This window comes from Bison bison, unplaced genomic scaffold, assembly GCF_000754665.1.
Source record: "Bison bison bison isolate TAMUID 2011002044 unplaced genomic scaffold, Bison_UMD1.0 scf7180017864530, whole genome shotgun sequence".
NCBI classification, from domain to species: Eukaryota; Metazoa; Chordata; class Mammalia; order Artiodactyla; family Bovidae; genus Bison; species Bison bison.
In genome coordinates, this window is record NW_011495080.1 from 3584163 (window position 1) to 3607279 (window position 23117).

General features: G+C 40.2%; 1 protein-coding gene across 1 annotated transcript in view; it reads right to left on the reverse strand.

Annotated features, from left to right (window-relative positions):
- Positions 1-23117, reverse strand: part of LOC104982305 (exocyst complex component 4) — a 236826-nt gene that overhangs the window by 61070 nt on the left and 152639 nt on the right. The window contains exons 5-6 of the mRNA XM_010831656.1: positions 9281-9422; positions 400-578 (exon numbers count right to left, since the gene is read on the reverse strand). Of these exons, the coding sequence (XP_010829958.1) occupies positions 400-578; positions 9281-9422 (321 nt within the window). The remainder of the gene's footprint in view (positions 1-399; positions 579-9280; positions 9423-23117) is intronic.

The following is a 23117-nucleotide window of genomic DNA, read 5'->3' on the forward strand; positions in this document are numbered from 1 at the left end:
AGGGATAATTTTAGCCAATGAGGGGATCTCTCAGGGTTCTCTTCTTCTTGTGTGTGTTTCTTTTTCCTTTATGAGCTCTTCTTGAGTTAATTTGTGGTCCACTCCACACACTTACCCAGCTCTCATGAGTGGTGTGTCAAGGAGGCAGCCGGGCTGCCATCTGCCTCGTCTTGGATTAAATCTCCTCGTCAAGAAAGAGCAGATGGCAGCCACACTGTTGCCTACCTAGCCATACACAGAGAGGCTAGGTATTGCTGCTTTAATCCAAAAAGCAAAAAACAAACAAAAAATCAAAAACTTTTTACTACAAGTTTTGAGCTTTAGTAATAGAGAAAAAAATCAGGAAAACCTTCACCCTTCTTTCCTCCCAAACTCTCAGGGACAGGGGCAGGGTCTGACCTTCAAATATGTACTGGAACTTGTGCTGCTGGAGGCTGGCACTCATGGCTTCTTCAATGGCACTGATATCTTTGTTGAGCTTCACCACCAGTGGGTCATAGTCCATACTTTCCACATTCGCGACAATGGCGTAGTTCCCCTCCTTCGCAAGAGGGATGAGATAGTGGAAACAGTGGACCCTGGAAGAGAGAGAGATGGGGAAAGAAGTTGGTATGATTCTTCCTGATGAAAACAACCCTCTTCTTGTGACAGTGCACCCAAATATTTAAGACAGCAGTGGCCCTTTAAATTTTTATGTACCCCTCGCCTCCAAAGTATTGGAGTTTCAGCCTCAGCATCATTCCTTCCAATGAACACCCAGGACTGGCCACCCACACGTACAGGTATTTACTAAAAACAAACATACAACCACCCCACCCCTCCCCCATCCACTGGCAGGTATAGATCAAACAGGTTTGTTCTGTAAGTTTATTGATTGTTTTCCGTGCTCCATCTGATCTTGACAGGAAAGGTTCACTGGAAGTAGACAGGATGATAATCCAGAGTAGGGATTCTGTCATGCCTAGACCTGGCATCAGGTAATGAGAATATGCCTAAACAAATGGCCACAGCCTTGAACATCATCCCTAATATTGCAACCACAGGCTTAATCATCATCTTGGTGACAATTTACAAACAGTAAATTCACCTTTCTAGTGTACAGTTTTATGAGTTTTGACAAATGCAACCAGTTGTATAAGCATCACCATAATCAAATTATAGAACAATTCTCTCACTTCCAGAACTCCATTGTGCCACCCTGAAGTCAACCTCTACTTATACCCCAAGGCTCTTGCAACTACAAATCTATTTTCTGTCCCCACAGTTTTGTCTCTTCTGGAAAGCCATATATATGCAATTGTATAGCATGTAGCCTTTGGGGTTTAGTGTCTTTCAGTCTGCCTCAAACATCTGAGATTTATCCATGTTGCTGTCCATTCCTTGTTATTGCAGCGTGGCCTCCTGCCTATGAATGTGCCATGATTTAGCCATCACCAGCTGACATCAGGGTTGTTTCTTGTTTGCAGTGATTATGAATTAATCAGCTTCACGTATAGGTTTTTATGTAAATATAATTTTCTCTTTCTCTTGGGTAAATATCTAGAAGTGGGATTGTTGCATCATATGGTAAGTATACATTTAATTTTGTAAGAAACCACCAAATTGTTTTCCAAAGGAGCTGTGCCACTTTGCTTTCCTACTAGCAATGTAGGAAAGAGTTCCAGTCGCTTTGCATTCTCACCAGCACTTTTTGTTGTGAGCTTTTTTTTTTTTTTATAAAAACTTAAGCTTTGTGAAGGTATAACTGGCATTAAACGATTATAAGATATTTAGTGTACATCATGGCAACTTGATATATGTATACACTGTGAAAGGATTCCCTTCATCTAGATAATTAATACATCCATCACGTCACATATTTATCCTTTCTTTTTTAAAAAAGTGAGAACACTTAAGTACTACCCTGTCAGCAAATTTCAATTATACAGTACAGTGTTATCAAGTATAGTCTGGTTTACATTAGATCCTCAGACCTTGTTTATCTTACAGCTGAGATTTGTAGCCTTTTACCAACCACTTCCTATTTCTCTCATCCTCTAGCCACCACTTTTCTGCTCTGTTTCTGTGATTTCCTAAAAAAAAGATTTGACATATAAGTGATGCCATGCAGTAGTTGTCTTTCTGTGTCTAGCTTATTTCTTCTAGGATACTGCCCTCAAGTGTTGTCAGTTAAAAAAAAATTTTTTTTTAATTCATTTTAATAGATGTACAGTGGTGTCTCACTGGGGCTTTAATTTGCATTTTACTAGTGACTAATGATGTTGGACACATTTTCATATATTTATTTGCCATCCATACATCTTTGTATTCATATCACTTGCCTAAATTTTTATTGAGCTATTTATTTTCTTATTATTAAGTACTGAGGGTTTTTAATATAGGCTGAAAAGAAAGTGTTAGTCACTCAGTTGTGTCTGACTCTTTGTGACCCCATAAACTGTAGCCCACCAGGCTCCTCTGTCCATGGGGTTCTCCAGGCAAGAATACTGGAGTGGGTTGCCACTCCTTTCTCCAGACCCAGGGATTGAACCTGAGTTTCCTGCATTGCAGGCAGATTTTTTACCGTCTGAGCCACCAGGGTAGCAAGTTATCAGACATGCGTTTTGTAAATATTTCTTCCCAATTTTTGGCTTGTCTTTTCATCTTAACAATGTCTTTCAAAGAATGGTTTTAAATTTTGATGAAGTTCAATTTAATAAATTTTTTCTTTTATGGCTGGTACTCTAGGGGTTAGCTTTAAGAAAACTTTGCCCAAAGTTACAAAGATTTCTTCCTATATTTTCTTCTGGGATTTTTACAGTTTGAAGTTTTACACTTAGATGTATGATCCATTTAAAAGGAAGTTTTGCATAGGATGTGCTATATTTTTATAATCTGTTCATTTAAGGAAATCCAAATATCTTGACTGTCAGTGTGTTTTTATGATAGGTGATCACTTTAACAGTTACTAAAAACTAAAGATTAATTTTGCCAGTAAAAACTCTTTCTGACATTCATAAGCTTGAAGTGTTTGGTTTTGATCAGGATACCAGTAACTGCACCAGTTACAGTCCTTCCAGAATGAGACATTTTTGATAAAATGAAAATTGAACAACCCTGGAGTGGGATTCATGCCTAGGGAAACTGACTGCTATTTCACAGTTGAAATTTAAACTAAGTAACACTTAGTTGAAAATAAAACCAAGTCATCAATGCTAAAATACTTTTACAGTAAACTATAGACCATTACCACCTCAGACAATGAGGCTTCTCAGGTCTCTCAGTGGTAAAGAGTCCGCCTGCCAATGCAGGAGACCTGGAGTCCATCCCTGGGTTGACAAGATCTCCCAGAGAAGGAAATGGCAACCCACTCCAGTATTCTTGCTGGGAAAATCCCATGGACAGAGGAGACTGGCAGGGTATGGTCCATGGGGTTGAAAAGAGTCGGACACGATTGAGTGACTGAGCACGCATGCACGCCTCAGGCAATGGGAAGACCATGTGCAATGGCATGAGGGTGTGAATGGAGGACGGTTTTAAGGACTGACCAGAAGTTCCTTTCAGTACATAGAGATGACATGACAGAGGCATGAAGTGAGCTTGGGGAGGTGGTCAGGGACCAGGTCATCATAAGATTGAGGTCATCTAAACAGGATTTTAAGAGGTGAAACGATATAATCAGATATGAGTTTTTGCAAGATGATTCGGCACAGTATAAAGAGTAAATTGATGGTAGAGAATAATAGAAACTAGAAGTAGAGACTGCTTAGGAAATTACTATGAATTGGAGGCGTTTATGAGATACTGGACTTCCCTGGTAGCTCAGACAGTAAAGAACCTGCCTACAATGCAGGAGACTCGGGTTCAATTCCTTGGTCAGGAAGATCCCTTGGGGAAGGGCATGACAACCCACTCCAGTATTCTGGCCTGGAAAAGCCCATAGACAGAAGAGCATGGCAGGCTATAGTCTGTGGGGTCGCAAAGAGTCAGACATGACTGAGCGACTAACACTTTCATGAGATACTGAAGTGAATGGCAGACAGGAGAGAGAAAAACTATTTTAAGGCGCTAGCTTCCTCTCCCCAAATGATCAGAGATGAAAAAGAACTTAAAATAGTCATTGGCAAATATCAAGTTCAGAAAAAGTGGGTTTTTTCCTTTGGAATTCTGGCATGTTGTCGCTGACCTTAACATGACTTTGGCATTAATATTTTTTCTGCAAATATTGCTGATTACACAGCAGGATGGTTGGTTTTCAGAAAGTGCATGCTTAGGATCCCAACAGCGACAGGCAGTTACTGCTGAACCCACTTAGAACCCTCCTGATGGTGAGAGAAATCAGCTGATAAAGGTGACATTCTTAGCATCTCAGACTGAAATGGCAACTTAATTATCCTCTTCTAAAGTCCAAAAAGGGGAGAAAACCAAAAACCAAAAAACCTCAACCATTTTTAATGGTCTCACCACGTCTTTCATCTCTTGGGGTTGTCACATGCCTTATGCTTCAAACTGTATAAAAAAAGCACTGCTTGGTGGTTAAATGTGACCTACAGGGACACAGGTAACATGTCACATGTCTTTCAAAACAGAATCTACTGGCTTTGACAGCACTTTTTGGTTTGAACTATAACAATGTTCAAGAAAAAGATGGGCTACGGATGTAAAAATATTTGGGGGAATAAGACAAATTTTTGGTATCTGAAGTTCTAGACTTCTTGCTAGCTTTCGCCATTAAATGCGCTGCGCCCCGCCTCCTTTTTCTGTTTGTTCTGGCTTCTTGGGTAAAAGTGCCAGAGAATGCCAAACCAGCCACTTCTTCATCGTACCAGCTCCAGGACCACAGGTCCTAAGCTGATTCTCCTTTACAACTGGATGGGAACAAAACTAACCTTAGCTGATTATGATGACAAGGATGATGTCGGGCCATGCAGTCTTTGTACCTCTCTTAAGTATAGGGTTGGCCAAAAAGTTTCGTTTGGGTTTTTCCGTAACAGCTTATAGAAAAACCCAAACGAATTTTTTGGCAAATCCAATCCATATGGTGGACTGTGAGTTCCAAACCAGTTCACTGTCTTTGATGAGTAGCAGGTTTTGTTTGGGGAACCTGCACTTGTTTTATCTGGGTTTGATTTCAAACCAGCTAAATCCCCAGAGTCACTGAAGTTTTTACTGAACACTTACTATACAACAGGACTGTTACAGGTTCTAGAGCCAGAGCAATGATGAGGCACACCTGATTCCTGCCTCCCAGGTGCTAAACGTTTCTTCCACAGTCACCCACTGTGGGCACCCATAGCCCTTAGCCGTCTCCTCTATTGTAGCGTTGGACTACTACAGTAACGATTTACTTGGGGGTCTCCTTATTCATTTTCTATCATTAACTGTACAAACAAATGAAATCTTGTTACTGTGACAAGGAATGAATAAAGTATGTCAACATCCACTATCTGAGCCGTACATGGAGCGCTCTGTCTAGTTTTTTGTACCATACTTAAGAAGAAGCAAAGACAATCTGGAGCACATTCATAGGAAAGCAACCTGAATGCTGAAACCATGTTAAAAGAAGATACAAGAAAATTTAATTTGGAAAAAATAAACATATTTAGTGTTTTCATTTACAGTTAAGTAAAGATAATTCTGCATCCGGGACTCTAAAACTCAGTCTTTTTTTTGTAATTTAGTCTTAAAATGATCCTTTTTCTATTTTTAAATTAATGAGGAAGGAGATATGGCAATAGATGTTACAGCACTGAATGGTTTCTTGTAAAGTTAATTATTAAATAATGACTAAAATATGCTTAACATTATTAAAAATACTATTGCCAAGATGTACAAAAATTTTAAAAAGCAGGTTAGAGGTTAAGGATTAAAATGATCTTACTCAAATGCCTTGAAAATATCACACTTTAAATTAACTACACTACAAGATGATACTTCCAAATGAAGAACACATCGTGTACCTACGCAATCAATAACATAAATTCTAGGAGCTGTGAGAGTAATTAATTTGATGGTTTTCTGCACAACCCAGGTAACAGAGGCATCAGGGTATTACTGTTTCTTTTTTTCCTCATCAGTTGCATTTATCTATTCACAGAAAGTAATGTCTCTGCTTTTGAATATGCTACCTAGGTTGGTCATAACTTTCCTTCCAAGGAGTAAGCATCTTTTAATTTCAAGGCTGCAGTCACCATCTGCAGTGATTTGAGAGCCCAGAAAAATAAAGTCTGACACTGTTTTCACTGTTTCCCCATCTATTTCCCATGACGTGATGGGACTGGATGCCATGATCTTCGTTTTCTGAATGTTGAGCTTTAAGCCAACTTTTTCACTCTCCACTTTCACCTTCATCAAGAGGCTTTTGAGTTCCTCTTCACTTTCTGCCATAAGGGTGGTGTCATCTGCATATCTGAGGTTATTGATATTTCTCCCGGCAATCTTGATTCCAGCTTGTGTTTCTTCCAGTCCAGCGTTTCTCACGATATACTCTGCATAGAAGTTAAATAAACCGGGTGACAATATACAGCCTTGACGTACTCCTTTTCCTATTGAGAACCAGTCTGTTGTTCCATGTCCAGTTCTAACTGTTGCTTCCTGATCTGCCTCTTGAGAATTTTGAGCATTACTTTACTAGCGTGTGAGATGAGACATTACTTTGCCAATAAAGGTTCGTCTAGTCAAGGCTATGGTTTTTCCTGTGGTCATGTATGGATGTGAGAGTTGGACTGTGAAGAAGGCTGAGCACCGAAGAATTGATGCTTTTGAACTGTGGTGTTGGAGAAGACTCTTGAGAGTCCCTTGGACTGCAAGGAGATCCAACCAGTCCATTCTAAAGGAGATCAGCTTTACCCTTCCTTTCAGTCCTCTCATCCTCTTGTTCACTGAGTTATAGTCATACTGGGATCTTCTCTGTTCTTCAAATCTGCCACCTCAGGATCTTGTGAGTGCCCCTCCCTCTGCCCGAAACTCTTTTCCATAAGGTCTTTGTACAGATGACTCCTTCTTAGTACCTTGTCACAATTTCCCTGACCACTTTATATAAAACATAAAATTACCTAACCCCGCTCTCTAGTAAACCTCAGCCATTCTCTGCACTGTCCAGTATGATAATGCTAGCTACACATGGCTACTGTGCAGCTGAAATGAGACTAGTCCAAATTTTGATGTGCTATAAGATATCATAGATTTCAAAGGTGTAGGATGAAAAATGTAAACTATCTCATTAATAATTTGTATGTGAATTCCAAATTAAAATGATAATATTTTGGACATACTGGGTTGGATAAAATATGATACATTAAGATCATGTGTTTCTATTTTTTTAAGGTAACTATTAGAATATTTAAATTATTTGTGTGGTCTTGTCTAGTCACAGCTATGGTTTTTCCAGTAGTCGTGTATGGATGTGAGAGTTGGATTATAAAGAAAGCTGAGTGCCAAATAATTGATGCTTTTGAACTGTGGTGTTGGAGAAGACTCTTGAGAGTCCCTTGGACTGCAAGGAGATCCAACCAGTCCATTCTGAAGGAGATCAGTCCTGGGTGTTCATTGGAAGGACTGATGTTAAAGCTGAAACTCCAATACTTTGGCCACCTGATGCAAAGAACTGACTCATTTGAAAAGACCCTGATACTGGGAAAGATTGAAGGGGACGACAGAGGATGAGATAGTTGGATGGCATCACTAACTCAATGGACATGAGTTTGGGTAAACTCCAGGAGTTGGTGATGGACAGGGAGTCCTGGCGTGCTGCGGTCCATGGGGTTGCAAAGAGTTGTACACGACTGAGTGACTGAACTGAACTGATGTGGTTCATATGTGTAGCTTACTTTATATTTCTATTTGATAGCACCATTTAATTCCATTCTGCTATTGTTTTTGTTTTTTTTTTAGTTACACTAATCTGAAATTTTCCTTTGTATTTATTCATTGGCTGTTTACCCAATAAGAATGTAGCTCTATGAGAGCAGAGACCTTGAGTGTTCTTTTCATTGCTGTTACCCAATTCTTAGAACACTCAATAAATATTTAATTGAATGAATAAATAAGTGATTGGAGACTTCCTAGTCTTTTCTTCCTACCATTTCCATAGGTGTAATACTAGAGTCTCGACAGATAATAGATAATAAACTAATCATAGTATTCTACACTTCAGGGGAGGAAACAAGAGCCCAGCAATATCACATCTTAGAAACTATTTTCTTGAATTATGATTGAACTTAATTCCTTCAATTGGGTTTTAAGTTCTTAAAGGAAGATATCATAGATCTTTCATCTGTACACTCCTTTCTTGATTAACAGAATACCATAATAAAAATACCGATGGCAATAAAGTCACCATAGTTGAAAAGCTACCATATAGTGAGCACTTACTCTGTGGCAGGCATTGAACTTTTTATTTCATTTAAAAAGTCCCTGCAGATGGTGATTGCAGCCATGAAATTAAAAGACACTTACTCCTTGGAAGGAAAGTTATGATCAACCTAGATAACATATTCAAAAGCAGAGATATTACTTTGCCAACAAAGGTCCATCTAGTCAAGGCTATCGTTTTTCCAGTGGTCATGTATGGATGTGAGAGTTGGACTGTGAAGAAGGCTGAGTGCCAAAGAATTGATGCTTTTGAACTGTGGTGTTGGAGAAGACTCTCAAGAGTCCTTGGACTGCAAGGAGATCCAACCAGTCCATCCTAAAGGAGATCAGTCCTGGGTGTTCATTGGAAGGACTGATGCTGAGGCTGAAACTCCAATACTTTGGCCACCTCATGTGAAGAGTTGACTCATTGGAAAAGATTCTGATGCTGGGAGGGATTGGGGGCAGGAGGAGAAGGGGACAACAGAGGATGAGATGTCTGGATGGCACCACCAACTTGATGGACGTGAGTTTGAGTGAACTCCAGGAGCTGGTGATGGACAGGGAGGCCTGGTGTGCTGCGATTCATGGGGTCGCAAAGAGTCGGACACGACTGAGCGACTGAACTGAACTGAAGTTAGAAATTATTGTCTTTATTTTTAAAAGGAGGAAACTGAATTAGTCAAGTTAATTAAGTTACTTAAGATAGCCTATCCAACCCATATAGATATTCTGATCCACAGCATTTCTGATGTCATGGGCCATGCAAACTCCAAACCACCATATTCACAATACATCATGTACTTAAAAACTAACAGTGACTGAATAACACTAAATATCACTTTTAGTATCAAAAAAAGAACAACATCCATAATAAGAACAAAAATGGATGATGACATGACCCACAGTGCATTTAAATCACGAAGTCTTGTACTTGAAGAAGTCATACCTGACTTCCAGGTGTAGGACCAGCAAGCAGCGGTCAGCCATATCCTGGAAAGACTTGGCAAGTTCGCTCAGAGTCTGCATAATCTGCTCTGACACTGGAGGGAGATCAACGTTCACAGGGTTATCTTGAGCAGGAGACAGATCTGCAGAAAGAGGTGAGGACAAAACACCCATCGTTTCATTAGACGCCTACAGAGAGATTTTGAAATGACATACGATTTTGTTGTTCATCATGTTGTTTTTATCAATTTGGCTAATGCTAGCGTTGGCAGCCTCAGACATTCAAGACATGATAGACTATTTCTGTATTTGATTAAACATAGAAGCCCAGAGGATTGTCTTGCATCAATTCACAGAATGATAGAAACAGAAACTCAGATTTGGAAGTGAATTTAGTCATCTGGCCCAACCATGTGGTCTATGCTTGTGTTATTTGTACATCTGCAAGTGGCTGTTCAGCTTCTGGTTGCACACCCAGGAGCATTTGGTTGCATACAAATGTTTGTGACAGGAAGGGTAGCTAGGCTAGGTGTGTGTACTCAGTTGTGTTTGACTCTCTTGGACTGTAGCCCGCTGGGCTCCTCTGTCCATGGAATTTTCCAAGAGAGAATACTGCAGTGGGTTTCCATTTCCATTTCCCAATCCAGTGATCAAACTTAGGGATCAAGATGCTTCTCCTGAATCTTCTGTGCTGGCAGACAGATTCTTTACCCTGTGCCACCTGGGAAGCCCTTGTGAAAGGAAACTCAATACCTTTTGTGACAACCTATTCCATCTAAGAAAGACATGACCATCTTATGTCAATCTGTATCTGTTGTCATTGACTTCTAATCATGGGCTCTGGTTCTACCAACTTAACAATCATTCTTACAAGTGTCAGTATTTCAAATACTAAAAATCTCTCTTCTGTCTTCCTTGAGCTCTTCTCTTTTTTGGGCTAAATATTCCCAGATTTTCAACTATTCTTCAAATAATACAACTGAGCCATTTTATAATTCTCATAGTTCACCAACAAAAACATTCCAATTGTCTATTTCCCTTGAAATGGGGGACTCAGAACCAAACATAATAAATACTACAGAGTGGTCTGACCTGTCTAGAGAGAATGATCAACTCTCAAGTTCTAGAAGCCATGCTCCTTGTGTGAAGCCTAAAATCTCCTAGGGTGGGGGGCCAGAAGTAGTGTGCTGCGTTTTCCTTTAACTCATATCGAGCTTACTTACATCAGCTAAAATTCATAAAAAGGTCTTTTTGGAAAATTTGATAAACCTAACTTCTCTCACTCTCCCAAGTAACTGATAAAACATTTAACAGCATTTGGTATTTTTCATCAGCAAACTACTAAACAAAAATGTGAGCTGTTATTCCCTTATGTCTAGACTTCTGTCGTGTAAACAGTTCCCCACAGTTTCTCAAACGTCACCAATAATAATTTGGCAATTTCATTCAAAAGTTCTTTGAGTTCTCTAGAGCCTCAAAAGCTGGCCTTGAGTCCAGTTTCTGTTACTTACTTACTTACTGTGACCAAGAGCTAAGGACTTAAATTCTGTCCCCCTCAGTTTCTTCTGTAAAAGGGGCATCTGTACCTACAGAATGTTGTTGGGAACTTTGAATAGTTTCCAGTTGTTGGGAGTATTGAATGGGTTAATGTAGATAAAATATTAATACTTAGGACAATAGCACAGAAAACTTACTCAATATTAATATAAATAATAAACACAAGAAACATTAATTTTAATATTAAGAATTATCCTGTAGCATGTGGTTTCCCCAGACTAAGAGTTCTAAGCTTAATTATGGCAACAAGGTACTTAAAAGATAAAGCCATCCACCTTGAGGTTCAATTTCCATTGATCAGTATCTTCTGTTTTTCCATGTGAAAACTCTCTTCCTCAGAGGATGAAACCTTTGGAAGAAGAGCTCCCTGGCCTTAGGGGACACGGGATTTGGCGAGGCACGCTGACTAACTTGGAAGGTGTCTGCCTTGCGGAGCAGGGCGTCAACACCTGTCGTGGAAGGCGTACCTGCAGTTGTGTGCTTGAGTGCTGCATCTGCTCCTAGACTCAGCCAAGCATGGAGACGAGCCCAGAGAGACAGTCAAGACTTAAAAGGCTAAGTTCTCCTTTGTGGAGGCAGATTTCAATAAGTTAAAATATGGAAAACACACAAAAAAAGAATTCTGTTTAAGGGAACAGATGTGTAAGGAGGAAGGAAATACAGTTTTGGAGATTTAAAATTATTACCAGCGTTGGCATTATCTGAGATGTGCACTGACTTGGTCTGCAGGACTGGAAGTAGACACTGCTTTTCCTCTCTAATGGTATCGTCTTTCAAGTTGTTTGATACAAGGTAAGATCACTGTCTTCATAACGTTTTCTTTTGGGAGATTGGGTAAAAACAACTATAAACAACAGTGTTCTAATATTTCAAGGCAATTAGGGCTTTTGAATCCTTAAATCCCTCTGTTGTGTGACACTGTGCCAGGAAGAGCAAAGCATATATCAATTAAAAAAATTAAAAAAAAAAGGAGGAAATCAGACCCTAAGGAAATTGGGCTCATAGTCTAAACACACACACGTGTGTGTGCTCAGCTGTGTCTAACGCTGCAACTCCATGGATTATAGCCCACCAGGCTCTGCTGTCCATGGGATTTTTCAGGCAAAAATACTGGAGTGCATTGCCATTTCCTACTCCAGGGGATCTTCCTGACTCAGGGATCGAACCAGGATCTCTGTGTCTCCTGAATTGGCAGGTGGATTCTTTACCAATTGCACCACCTAGGAATCCCTGTTCAAAGTCTAAGGTCCAAGGCTATACTAATCGCCCAACCTACAAAAGGCATTTTGGACAAATTTCACCAAGGTAAAAAATCTCCCTTTCTTCTTACAGAAATATGTAATTTCATCATGTGTAGTAGTTGACTACTTTCAAACTCTACAAATGTTAAAAAAAAAAAAAAAAAATCCAAGTATAGTAAGTTAACAGCCAGATAAGCAGTCTTGGTAAAACTTGCAATGAATGAGGTAGAAGTAGTTTATAACAGCAGCACACTTTATATTTTGCTAAACTGTAATCTACAGCAAAAATAACATTCTAGTAAAGCAACATGAAAAATGATGCCCAGGGCTCCACTGAAAAGCTGGTTTGAGAATTCAGCTCACTCAAACATATGAAGTTTTTTTAACAAAAAGGAATATATTGAGCAAAGAGATGCTGAGGATGGAAAAGAAAACATGAAACAATTAACTACCTCTTAACTGTCAAATGGAAATCTACCAAAAAAAGCAAAGCTGACAGAATCTCCTTGGGAGATTACAGTCAAGATAGAGATTACTTGATGCGTGCACACACACACACACATGCATGTACACCTTTAGAGGCTCACGTCTGTATATTTATGTTGGGGATTATTCTTCTCATCGACAGAGTCCACATATATTGGCCTTCAACAATATCCATACTTGATTATTTTATTAAGATATCCTAAAAGATGATGCTGTTAAAGTACTACACTAAATATGCCAGGAAATTTGGAAAACTCAGCAGTGGCCACAGGACTGGAAAAGGTCAGTTTTCATTCTAATCTCAAAGAATGGCAGTGCCAAAGAATGTTCAAACTACCACACAACTGCACTCATTTCACATGTCAGCAAAGAAATGCTCAAAATCCTCCAAGCTAGGCTAAAACAGCACATGAACCGAGAACTTCCAGATGTATGAGCTGGATTTAGAAAAGGCAGAGGAACCAGAGAACAAATTTCCAACGTCGACTGGATCACTGAAAAAGCAAGAAAATTCCAAAAAAACACCTACTTCTGCTTCATTGACTGCGCTCAAGTCTTTCACTGTGTGGTTCACAACAAACTGGAAAATTCTGAAAGAGATGGGAATACCAGATTACCTAACCTGCCTCTTCAGAAACCTGTATGCAGATCAAGAAGCAACAGTTAGAACCATACACAGAACAACGGGCTGGTTCCAAACTGGGAAAGGAGTACATCAAGGCTGTATATTGTCACCCTGCTTATTTAACTTATACGCAGAGTACATCATGAGAAATGGGAGGCTGGATGAATCACAAGCTGGAATCAAGATTCCTGGGAGAAATATCAATAACCTCAGATATGCAGATGACACCACCCTTATGGCAGAAAGTGAAGAGGAACTAAAGAGCCTGTTGATGAAGGTCAAAGAGGTCAATGCTGAAAACTCAACATTCAGAAAACCAAGATCATGGCATCAAGTCCCATCACTTCATGGCAAATAGATGGGGAAAACAATGGAAACATTGATAGACTATTTTCTTGGGCTCCAAAATCACTGCAGATGGTGACTGCAGTCATGAAATTAAAAGACGCTTGCTTCTTGGAAGAAAAGCTATGACCAACCTAGACAGTGTAATAAAAAGCAGAGACATTACTTTGCTGACAAAGGTCCGTATCTAGTCAAAGCTATGGTTTTTCCAGTAGTCACGTATGGATGTGAGAGGTGGACCATAAAGAAGGCTGAGTGTCGAAGAATAGATACTTTCCAACTGTGGAGTTGGAGAAGACTGTTGAAATCCCTTGGACTGCAAGGAGATCAAACCAGTCCATCCTAAAGGATGAATATTCATTGGAAGGACTGATGTGCTGAGGCCTAAGCTGCAATACTTTGGCCACTAGATGTAAAGAGCCAACTCATTGGAAAAGACTCTGACGCTGGGAAAGTTTGAAGGCAGAGGGGAAGGGGATGACAGAGGACAAATAGTTGGCTGGCATCACTGACTCAATGGACATGAGTTTGAGCAAGCTCCAGGAGACGGTGAAGGACAGGGAAGCTTGGCATGCTGCAGTCCATGGGGTCACAAAGTGTAGGACAGAACTGAGTGACTGAACAACAACAACAATTTTATTAAGATATGCACTTTGAGCTGTTTTTCTAATACATCAGATCATTTAAAACATCCTTGTTCCTCTTACAACCATTGCATAAAAGCAGGCATCTTTGAGATTCCTAAGCATTTGTGGCTACATGACTGTGGCTTTCTGTACTAAATTGATCGGTTTATATGAGGAAGCTAAACCTTGGTCTTTGGGAGAGCTACTGCTTGCTAGGTGAATGAACAGATGTTGCCAGTTCTCTCTTGCTCGTTCCTCAGTAGACTCTGAGAAGCTGAATGTCTTCATTCCCAGTCTTGCTTGTGGCTGGTGGTGGCCATTTGCCACTGTCTGGCCAATGACCCTCTCGGCTGATTCTTAACTAACTCTAGGCTAATTCTATGACACATTTTTTTGGCAGGAAAACCAAAGTACAGATGGCTGCCACTAGAATTTTCAGGATTTTACCCCCCCCGCCGCCCTGCCCCCAAAAGTCTTCATTATCACCTGGCAATCTTTCAGTAGTGCTTGGCCATCTCCTTTCTCTTTCTAAACAACTTTCCCAAATCCATGCTGCTCTCCCCAGGCCTTCTGTCCTTCTTACTGTTAACTCCTCTCTTGAGGACCTCAGATTCTTACTGACATCTCAAAAGAACTATCAACATTTGCTTTCTCCATAGTCATGTCTTCTATTAACTCTTCCATGTGCCATGATTTGACTTCTGCCTTCACATCTTTATTAGGTAATTATTCTGATAATAGTTGCCTATGGTATCCTAATTGCCAAATCCACTAGGTGCTATTCAGTGCTACCCACAGAAAGGTTCTCTGCTATATTCCATAGGACTGGCCACTTCCTTCTTGAATTCTGTTTTCTTTTGGCTAGGATGGCACCAAAATTCTCTGGCTGTCCTTTCACCTCTCTGCCATTACCTTAATAATTTCCTTCACTGGATCCTCTTTAGCACACCCATAAATGCTGGGGTTCCCAGGGATTTTTTTCTCTACTGGTCTCCCTTGCTTGTCATTCTGTATGGTTCTCTTTGAGTGAGCGCATCAATTTTCATGGTTTTCGCTATTATCTAGGGCTTCCAAGGGGAGAAGGTGATGGCACCCCACTCCAGTACTCTTGCCTGGAAAATCCCATGGATGGAGGAGCCTGGTAGGCTGCAGTCTATTGGGTCGCTGAGGGTCGGACATGACTGAGCGACTTCACTTTCACTTTTCACTTTCATGCATTGGGGAAGGAAATGGCAACCCACTCCAGTGTTCTTGCCTGGAGAATCCCAGGGACGGGGGAGCCTGGTGGGCTGCTGTCTATGGGGTCGCACAGAGTCGGACATGACTGAAGCGACTTAGCAGCAGCAGCAGGGCTTCCAAGATGGTGCTAGTGGTAAAGAATCCATCTGCCAATGTAGGAGATGTTAAGAGATGTGGATTTGATCCCTGGGTCTGGAAGATCTAGGAACTGCTGACTCCTAAACTTTATTTGATCAACTGTTACCAAGCTATCTTTATCTGTAGATCCCACAAGCCTCTCAAATGCAGTATGTTCAAACTAAACTCTTCAGCATCTGCTCTTTATCCTGAATTCCTTTTCTATCAGTGGTATATAAATCTAGGAATCTCAGCTGCAAACATGAGAGTAATCTTTGAATGTCTCCTTTCCTTTCCCTCACTCTCCTCAGCAAAGATTAATTTCTGCCAACTTTATTCCCTAAATGTTTCCCTAATATATTGTCCTTTTTATGTATCTGCTCACTTCCTTGCCGAAGCCTTCATCTCTTCCCTGGATTACTGTAACAGTCTCCTGACTGATGTCTTTGCCTCATGCCTGGCTCTACTTTACATCATTACTCCATATTTAACTAATTAAATACGAGTTAGATCAATGGACTTATTTATCTAAGATACAAAATTTGACTATGTTATTAAGAATTACTTGTAAAGACATCAGTGTTTCCCATTGCTTATATGATGAAGCTTCTTAGAAAGGCTTTCCATGATTTTTGTTTTCTGCCCAACACTTCAGTTTTTCTCCATCTTTCACCACTTTCTCCTTTCTCTCAAACGTCTCCCTTCCCTAGCTCGGGCCCTCTGACTTGCTACCCTTTTAAAAGCAAATTCCCTAAACATATCAGGGTGGTTAATGATTCTGTATCTTTGACGGCTCTTATTCCTCTTTCTGAAATATTTATGATTCCTGGCAGGGTCACTGGTTCCTCTGCTTACGTTTTTCACACAGTTCTATTAGCTATCATATGCTGCTTATCATCTGTATATCAGTATGTATGCCTACCAGATCATTAAGTCCTTCTAGTAAGGGATTTTATACACACACGCCCCTATTTTCAGGGCCAGCAAAATAATAGGGGGCATTACAGGAGCTCAGTTCCTGATTTTTCAAATAGAACAAATGTTTTAATTGACCAATATAACATGACAAATAATTCACATAATAACAGATTGATAAAGATCAGGCAGGAGATGAAATGACTTGGCATTTACAACTAACTTTCACTTTAGTTTCTTGAGTGTATCCAAGGGACAAAGTAAAGACAGGGAAGTCATTTATTATAGCTAGTTTCCTGGGCTGTCAAGGAATCTTGCATATGTATAGTATAAACCAATTCTGGTCAATCCCTACAGTCAAAGCACTTTAAAACAACAACAACAACAAAAAAACTGCATTGCCTTCAGAAGTCACCTTGATTTCATGAGTCCACCTTCCTACAGCCGGGACTTGAGGGTCTATATTTCCTATGGACATACAATCCCTAGCATATCAAATACTCAGCATCTCTCAAGGAAAGACATACACTAACTGTCATGGAGAAGCAATCAGTCTAGGGCATTAGGATGTCTCAAGTGGTTCCACATCCTAATATTAACCAGACTGAAATCTGTTTAGGTCTTAAAATTAGTCAAAATTGAACTCATTCAGACGCAGAAGAGCATCTGTTTTCAAGGATGCAGCTGCTACACTTTCAATGGCAACTTACTGTGACTTCTTAAATTGTCTCATGTGAGCATGTCCTTGTGCATCTGCAATATTACCTCAAATTGTTACCATATTAGCTTAGACTAGTATCAGCTGTCATGAAAGTGATAAATTGAACAGGGGAAGATGGTTACAGCAGGAAAAGGAAGGTTAACTGTGAATTCAAACTTTTTAGAAGACAGAAAAAGACAATGAAAAATGATCTCATGAGATGTCTCACTGGAAAACAGTTTAGAAGATCAAATTCTGGCATAATTGTTATTTCTGACCCCTCTTTCTATTCGTACAGATACCACAAAATGATCTCTGCTTGAACATGGAATAAAATTATTTAATTTTCAATCTTCAGTTTTCCTATTTAGAAAATTGTAATAGGACCTTCCTAACTCCTGGTGCAACGTATTATTAGATTTTGTAAATAATTTTGAGATGCTGTCATCTGGCACACACTGTAAAAAAATAAAATTAAGGATGCTGATCAGCCTGTGACATTAAGAACTCCTGGGACTTACAGAGTTAACAGGGGCTGCAACAGGAGACCCCCATCTAACCTATTTTTTTCTCCTTAAATACCTGTGGGATATACTAATACTACTGTCAAGCCCAGTGCTACAGTAGGATTTAAAAATGTCTTACACTATAATACCCCAGGTCCAAGTTGAACTTCTAATGCCAGCGAGCTCTATCCTCAGCTTTCTTAATGTCTCTATATCACTATCCCTATTTTTCATTCCCTTAAATTATTTGCAACACATGCATGCTAACCTTCCTCCACCCCAGTGCTCTGTACACAGTAGGAACTTTTAAAATATTCTTAAATATATTGCTTCCCTATTTATGAAATCTACAGGCTTTTGGGATGGACAGATGATCTTCATATGCTAAAGGGTCTACTGTCTTATTAGCATCTATGTTGTATTTTCTTAGCATAGGGATGTCCTTCCTCCTTAACCAAGTCAGTTACTCCAAGCTAACATTTCATGGTGACTCTTTTGAACATTCTTTCTCTTTCTTGAAACCTATTTTAATACCTAGCTTCTCTTTGTCAATAGTCCTAGCTTTAACCCCTATTATTAAGTCATACAGTCACTTTCCCCCATCCTCTAACAACTCAAGTTTTAAGTTCTTTTCGATGTAAGAATGGGCCTTATCTAAGAAACATGTTTGCTAGGCTCTCTCTGTTTTACTTCCTAAAGCAATGGTTCTCCTGTCCCGAAACAACAACTACCTCTTTCAGCCCTGATACCTTTAGAAATTTGGGGTTTAAACTAGCAAAGTCAATTGACACTGAAAAGCAAAATAAGCTGATGCAAACTGCTCCTTGACCTAAAAAAATTATGATTGCAAAGTATGGGGACACTTTGTGTATTAGTCAGATCAGACTCTGTATGCACACGTATACATGTGTGTATAACCCGCTTTGGAAATACAGCCTGCTCTATGAGACATCACACTCAACCAAGGAATCCTTTTGTATCTCACAGCCATGCAAAAAAAATGCTAAGCCTTTTCACTGCTGCTTCTGGAAGGGAGCTCTCTTTTGTCTACCCTTTTGGGGGAAGAAGGGCAAATAAAGAGACTTTTTAAAACTGGAACGGGGAAAAGTGAAAAAATTCATTATCAGGAAGGAAAAAGAACTTAAGAATGGGGGACGTGCAGGATGAGGGGAAGGTGTTTTACTTATATTTGTTTTTCTGGGTGTAACCTCCTAATTGATAATAAGTTCATGATCAAAAGAATGCTTCCAGGGAGTACAGGAGGCAGGGACCTACTTTCTTTTCTGTGGTACTGCTTTTTTTTTTACTTTTAAAATTTTTATTTAATTGACGGATAATTGCTTTACAGAATTGTGTTGGTTTCTGCCAAACATCAACATGAGTCAGCCATGGTGGTGGTGGTTGGTGGTTTAGTCTCTAAGTCATGTCCAACTCTTGTGACACCATGGACTATAGCCCGCCAGGCTCCCCCGTCCATGGGGTTCTCCAGGCAAGAATACTGGAGTGGGTTGCCATTTCCTTCTCCAGGGCATCTTCCTGACCCAGGGATTGAACCGGGTCTCCTGCACTGCCGGCAGTTTCTTTACTGACTGAGCTACCAGGGAAGCCCAAGTATACATATGTCCCCTCCCTCTTGAACCTCCCTCCCCATCCGACCCTTCTAGGTGGTTACAGAGCCCTGATGTGAGTTCCCTGCGTCATACAGCAAATTCCCATTGGCTATCTATTTTACATATTGCAATGTAGGCTCCCACATTACTCTTTCCATACAGCCCCCCTCTGATTCCTTCCCTTGCCGCTGTGTCCGTAAGTCTGTTCTCTATGTCCGTGTCTCCATTGCTGCCCTGCAAATAATTTCAGTCGTGGTACTGTTTGCTATTTAATGATCCTGTGTTACATCTTTTCTCACTATTAATCATAAGACAGTGGGCAACATAAATTCTTAGTGTTTTTTGGAAACGCTCCCTCTCACTTCCCTCTCTCTCCTCTGAAATGCTGTACAGTCCCTTAACTATAGACAGTAACTCTTTGGGGCTGAAAAAATATGCCTGTCCCACTCACTGCCAACCCAATGTCCCAGATGTTCAATAACACTTCTTTGGGAACGTATTATGATAAGGCAAACCCAAACCAAACCAAAACCCAAACCAAAAGAACCCAAGGACCAGATTTATAAGAACCTGTACTTTTGCCATTAGCAACGACTTGGATGGACCTAGAGATTTTCATTCTAGGTGAAGTGACTCAAAGACAAATATGACATCACCTGTATGTGGGATCTGAAAATATTACACAAATGAACTCATTTATGAAACAGAAAGAGACTCACAGACACGGAAAACAAACTTATGGTTACCAAAGGGGAAATGGGGGCAGGGATGAGTTAGGAATCTGGGATTAATAGATACACACTATTCTATATAAAATAGGTCAATACGTCCTGTTGTATAGCACAGGGAACATAGTCAGTATCTTATAATCAACTATAATGGAAAAGAATCTGAAAAAGAATATACTCACACACATACACACGCACGTGTATGTATGTATGACTGAAACAGTCTGCCGCACACCAGAAACTAACACAACATTGTAGACTGACTATATTTTAATTAAAAAAAAAAACACCACCACACATTTAATTTTAAGGATGATGCTCAACAGTAATTTTATCTCAATGAAAACAAACTCTTTTCTACTGCTTCCAAAAGGAGTAAAATTTATTCTTTCACTTTTTATCACCTCTAGAAGACATTTCTCAACAATCCTAAACCTTGTTTTCCTCATCTCTTCAGCTTGGAGAGTTGCTGTGAGGATCAAATGGGGAATGTGGTCCCTGACACAGGGCCTGCGGCGGAGCTAGGGATCACCCTCTGAGCTCCAGTAACTCTTGGCGTCCTCCTTCCAGCCTCGACACTTCCATCTCGGGCTGCATTTGCCTACAGAATGCCTAGTGGATTGTGAGATCTATGACAACAGAGGCAATAACTTATTTCTCCTGGCATCTCTCAGAGCCTATAGCTCTTCTTTACACTCAGCAATAATGCCTATTGAATTTAATCTTCAAGTGAAGGACCAAAGAATTTCATAAACTTTTTTTCCCATTATATTAACATCTGCACAATGACATTAACCTAATGTCTTCCAAACAGTTCATTGGCCTGTGACGTTATTCTCTTTCAGGGTAAGAAATTGAAGCTCTGGAAAGCCTATGAGTGTTTGAAATTGCAAAATTATGCCAAATACTGACCTATATAGGGAAAAGAAAGGAGACTGGTGTAAGACCCATTGTGAAGAGCAAATCAAAAATAAGAACCAAGGTACAAAAAAAAGAGCTGTTTCCTTGGGCTACCAAAGGAGAAGAGGCCGATTCTGAGCCAGCGGTTTACACTACACGCCGCCTGGTTCCACAGCAGGAAAATCACATCCGGCTTCTCATGAGACAATGCTCGACGGTCACAAGCCTGAACAGGCCTTGGTCCTTCATTACACGGAGCATTAGGCTCCTATGTCCATGCAGGGCAAACAGCACACACACATCGTCTTTACACACTGGGACAGTGACAGAACAGATCTCAGTCTCTTTCAGTCCTGAGGGGGAAACACTAAGATCGACTTTTCTTTCATTCCAAATAATCTTCCCCCAGGCTTGGTAAAAAACCTAATCATCTACTAAAAAGGAGTGTGGTTTGGCTCATTCAGGTCCTGTCAGAAAGGAAAGAGAAAGTGGGGAGAAGAGTTAATGAACAGCTCCTGTTCTTCTGTTGAAAAAGGCACTATTGTGGAGCTATCTTAGATTTCCATGGACTTTGTAAGCCTTCTGTATTCTTGTAAATCCCTGCATCATAGACCATCTTAAAATGTTAGTGACTACTTAACAAGAGAGTGTAGGTGAAAAAAACAACACAGTTTTAAGTTTTAACAGAATTATAGAGGCAAAAATATTTTATGGCAAAGAGATAACGTTTATCCATGTGTTCAAACAGGATCCCTCCAGCTTTGCATTTGTAAATCTTCCAAAGAGCCTCAGGGGATGGCTTATTCACTGGCTAAATTAGAAACATAAGGTCCATTTACAAATGGTGAAACTGAACCAAAGAGAAATATAGCTTAGATCCCAATATGACAGCAAAAAAACAAAACAAAAAAATGTTCCACAAATATAGAACTAGAAAGTCCCATATGTAGTTTCTCTTCTTTTTAATTTTTTCTTGTCTTTTTTTTTTTTTTCCCCACAAGTTTACTGTTCAGGCAGCTACACCATTCAAAAATTTGGGCCAAGCTTAAAAATACTCATACCTTCTGATGGACAGCAAGTACAATCTCACTTTTATCTTTGCAGACCCAGCATATAATGTAGCTTCTGGAATCAGCCATCAAGTATCAAGTTCAATGAACAAGACGGTACCCTTTGGAGACAGACAGACCTGAGTCCAAATTCTCGTATACCATTTGGGTGAACTTCTCCATATCAGATTCTCTATTTGTAAAAGAGAATCCTCATACCTTCCTCATGGGATTCTTAATATTAAATGAGAAAATATATAAGCACTTAAAATAGTTTATATATTAAGAATAGTCCTTAATATGTGGCGATTCCTATTGTGTACGTTAGTCACTCAGTTGTGTCTGACTCTTTGTGACCCATGGCCTGTAGCCCGCCAGGCTCCTCTGTCCATGGAATCCTCCAGGCAAGAATACTGGTGTGCATTGCCATTCCCTTCTCCAGGGGATCTTTCTGACCGAGGGACTGAACCCACATCTCCTGCATTGCAGGCAGATTCTTTACTGTTTGAGCCACCAGGGAAGCAAATCAATTACTAATACCACTATTATTATATATTCAATAAAGATGTGCTGAATGAAAAAAATGACAAAAACTCAGTATCCTTCTCCTTTATCTATAGCTTCAGGTAAAGGAACAATTCTACTAGCTTTATACATTTAATAAACTCCAGTACTTTGGCCACCTGATGCGAAGAACTGACTCATTTGAAAAGACCCTGATGCTGGGAAAGATTGAAGGCAGGAGGAGAGGGGGACGGCAGAGAATGAGATGGTTGGATGGCATCACTGACTCAATGGACATGAGTTTGAGTAAGCTCAGGGAGCTGGTGATGGACAGGGAAGCCTGGTGTGCTGCAGTCCATGGGGTGGCAGAGTCGGATACGACTGAGTGACTGGACTGAACTGAACTGAACTGATACATTTAATGCCAAAATCGGATGGGCTACTGTCATTGTGGAGCAAATAGGTAAAATTATAAGCACTGGTCACTCTGATCCTATTGCTATGTGGAAAACACACGGACAACTGACTTAACTGCAAGACACAGCCGACTCAGCCACCAAGCACACAGTCACCAAGACTAGCTGCGCAGCTGATGACAGCTCCCTAGGAAGGAGGCTGGAAGCAAGAAATAGAGAGAGAAGCACCTCGCTAACACACAGTGCAGGGATGGCAGGTGTAAATCTTGCTAAG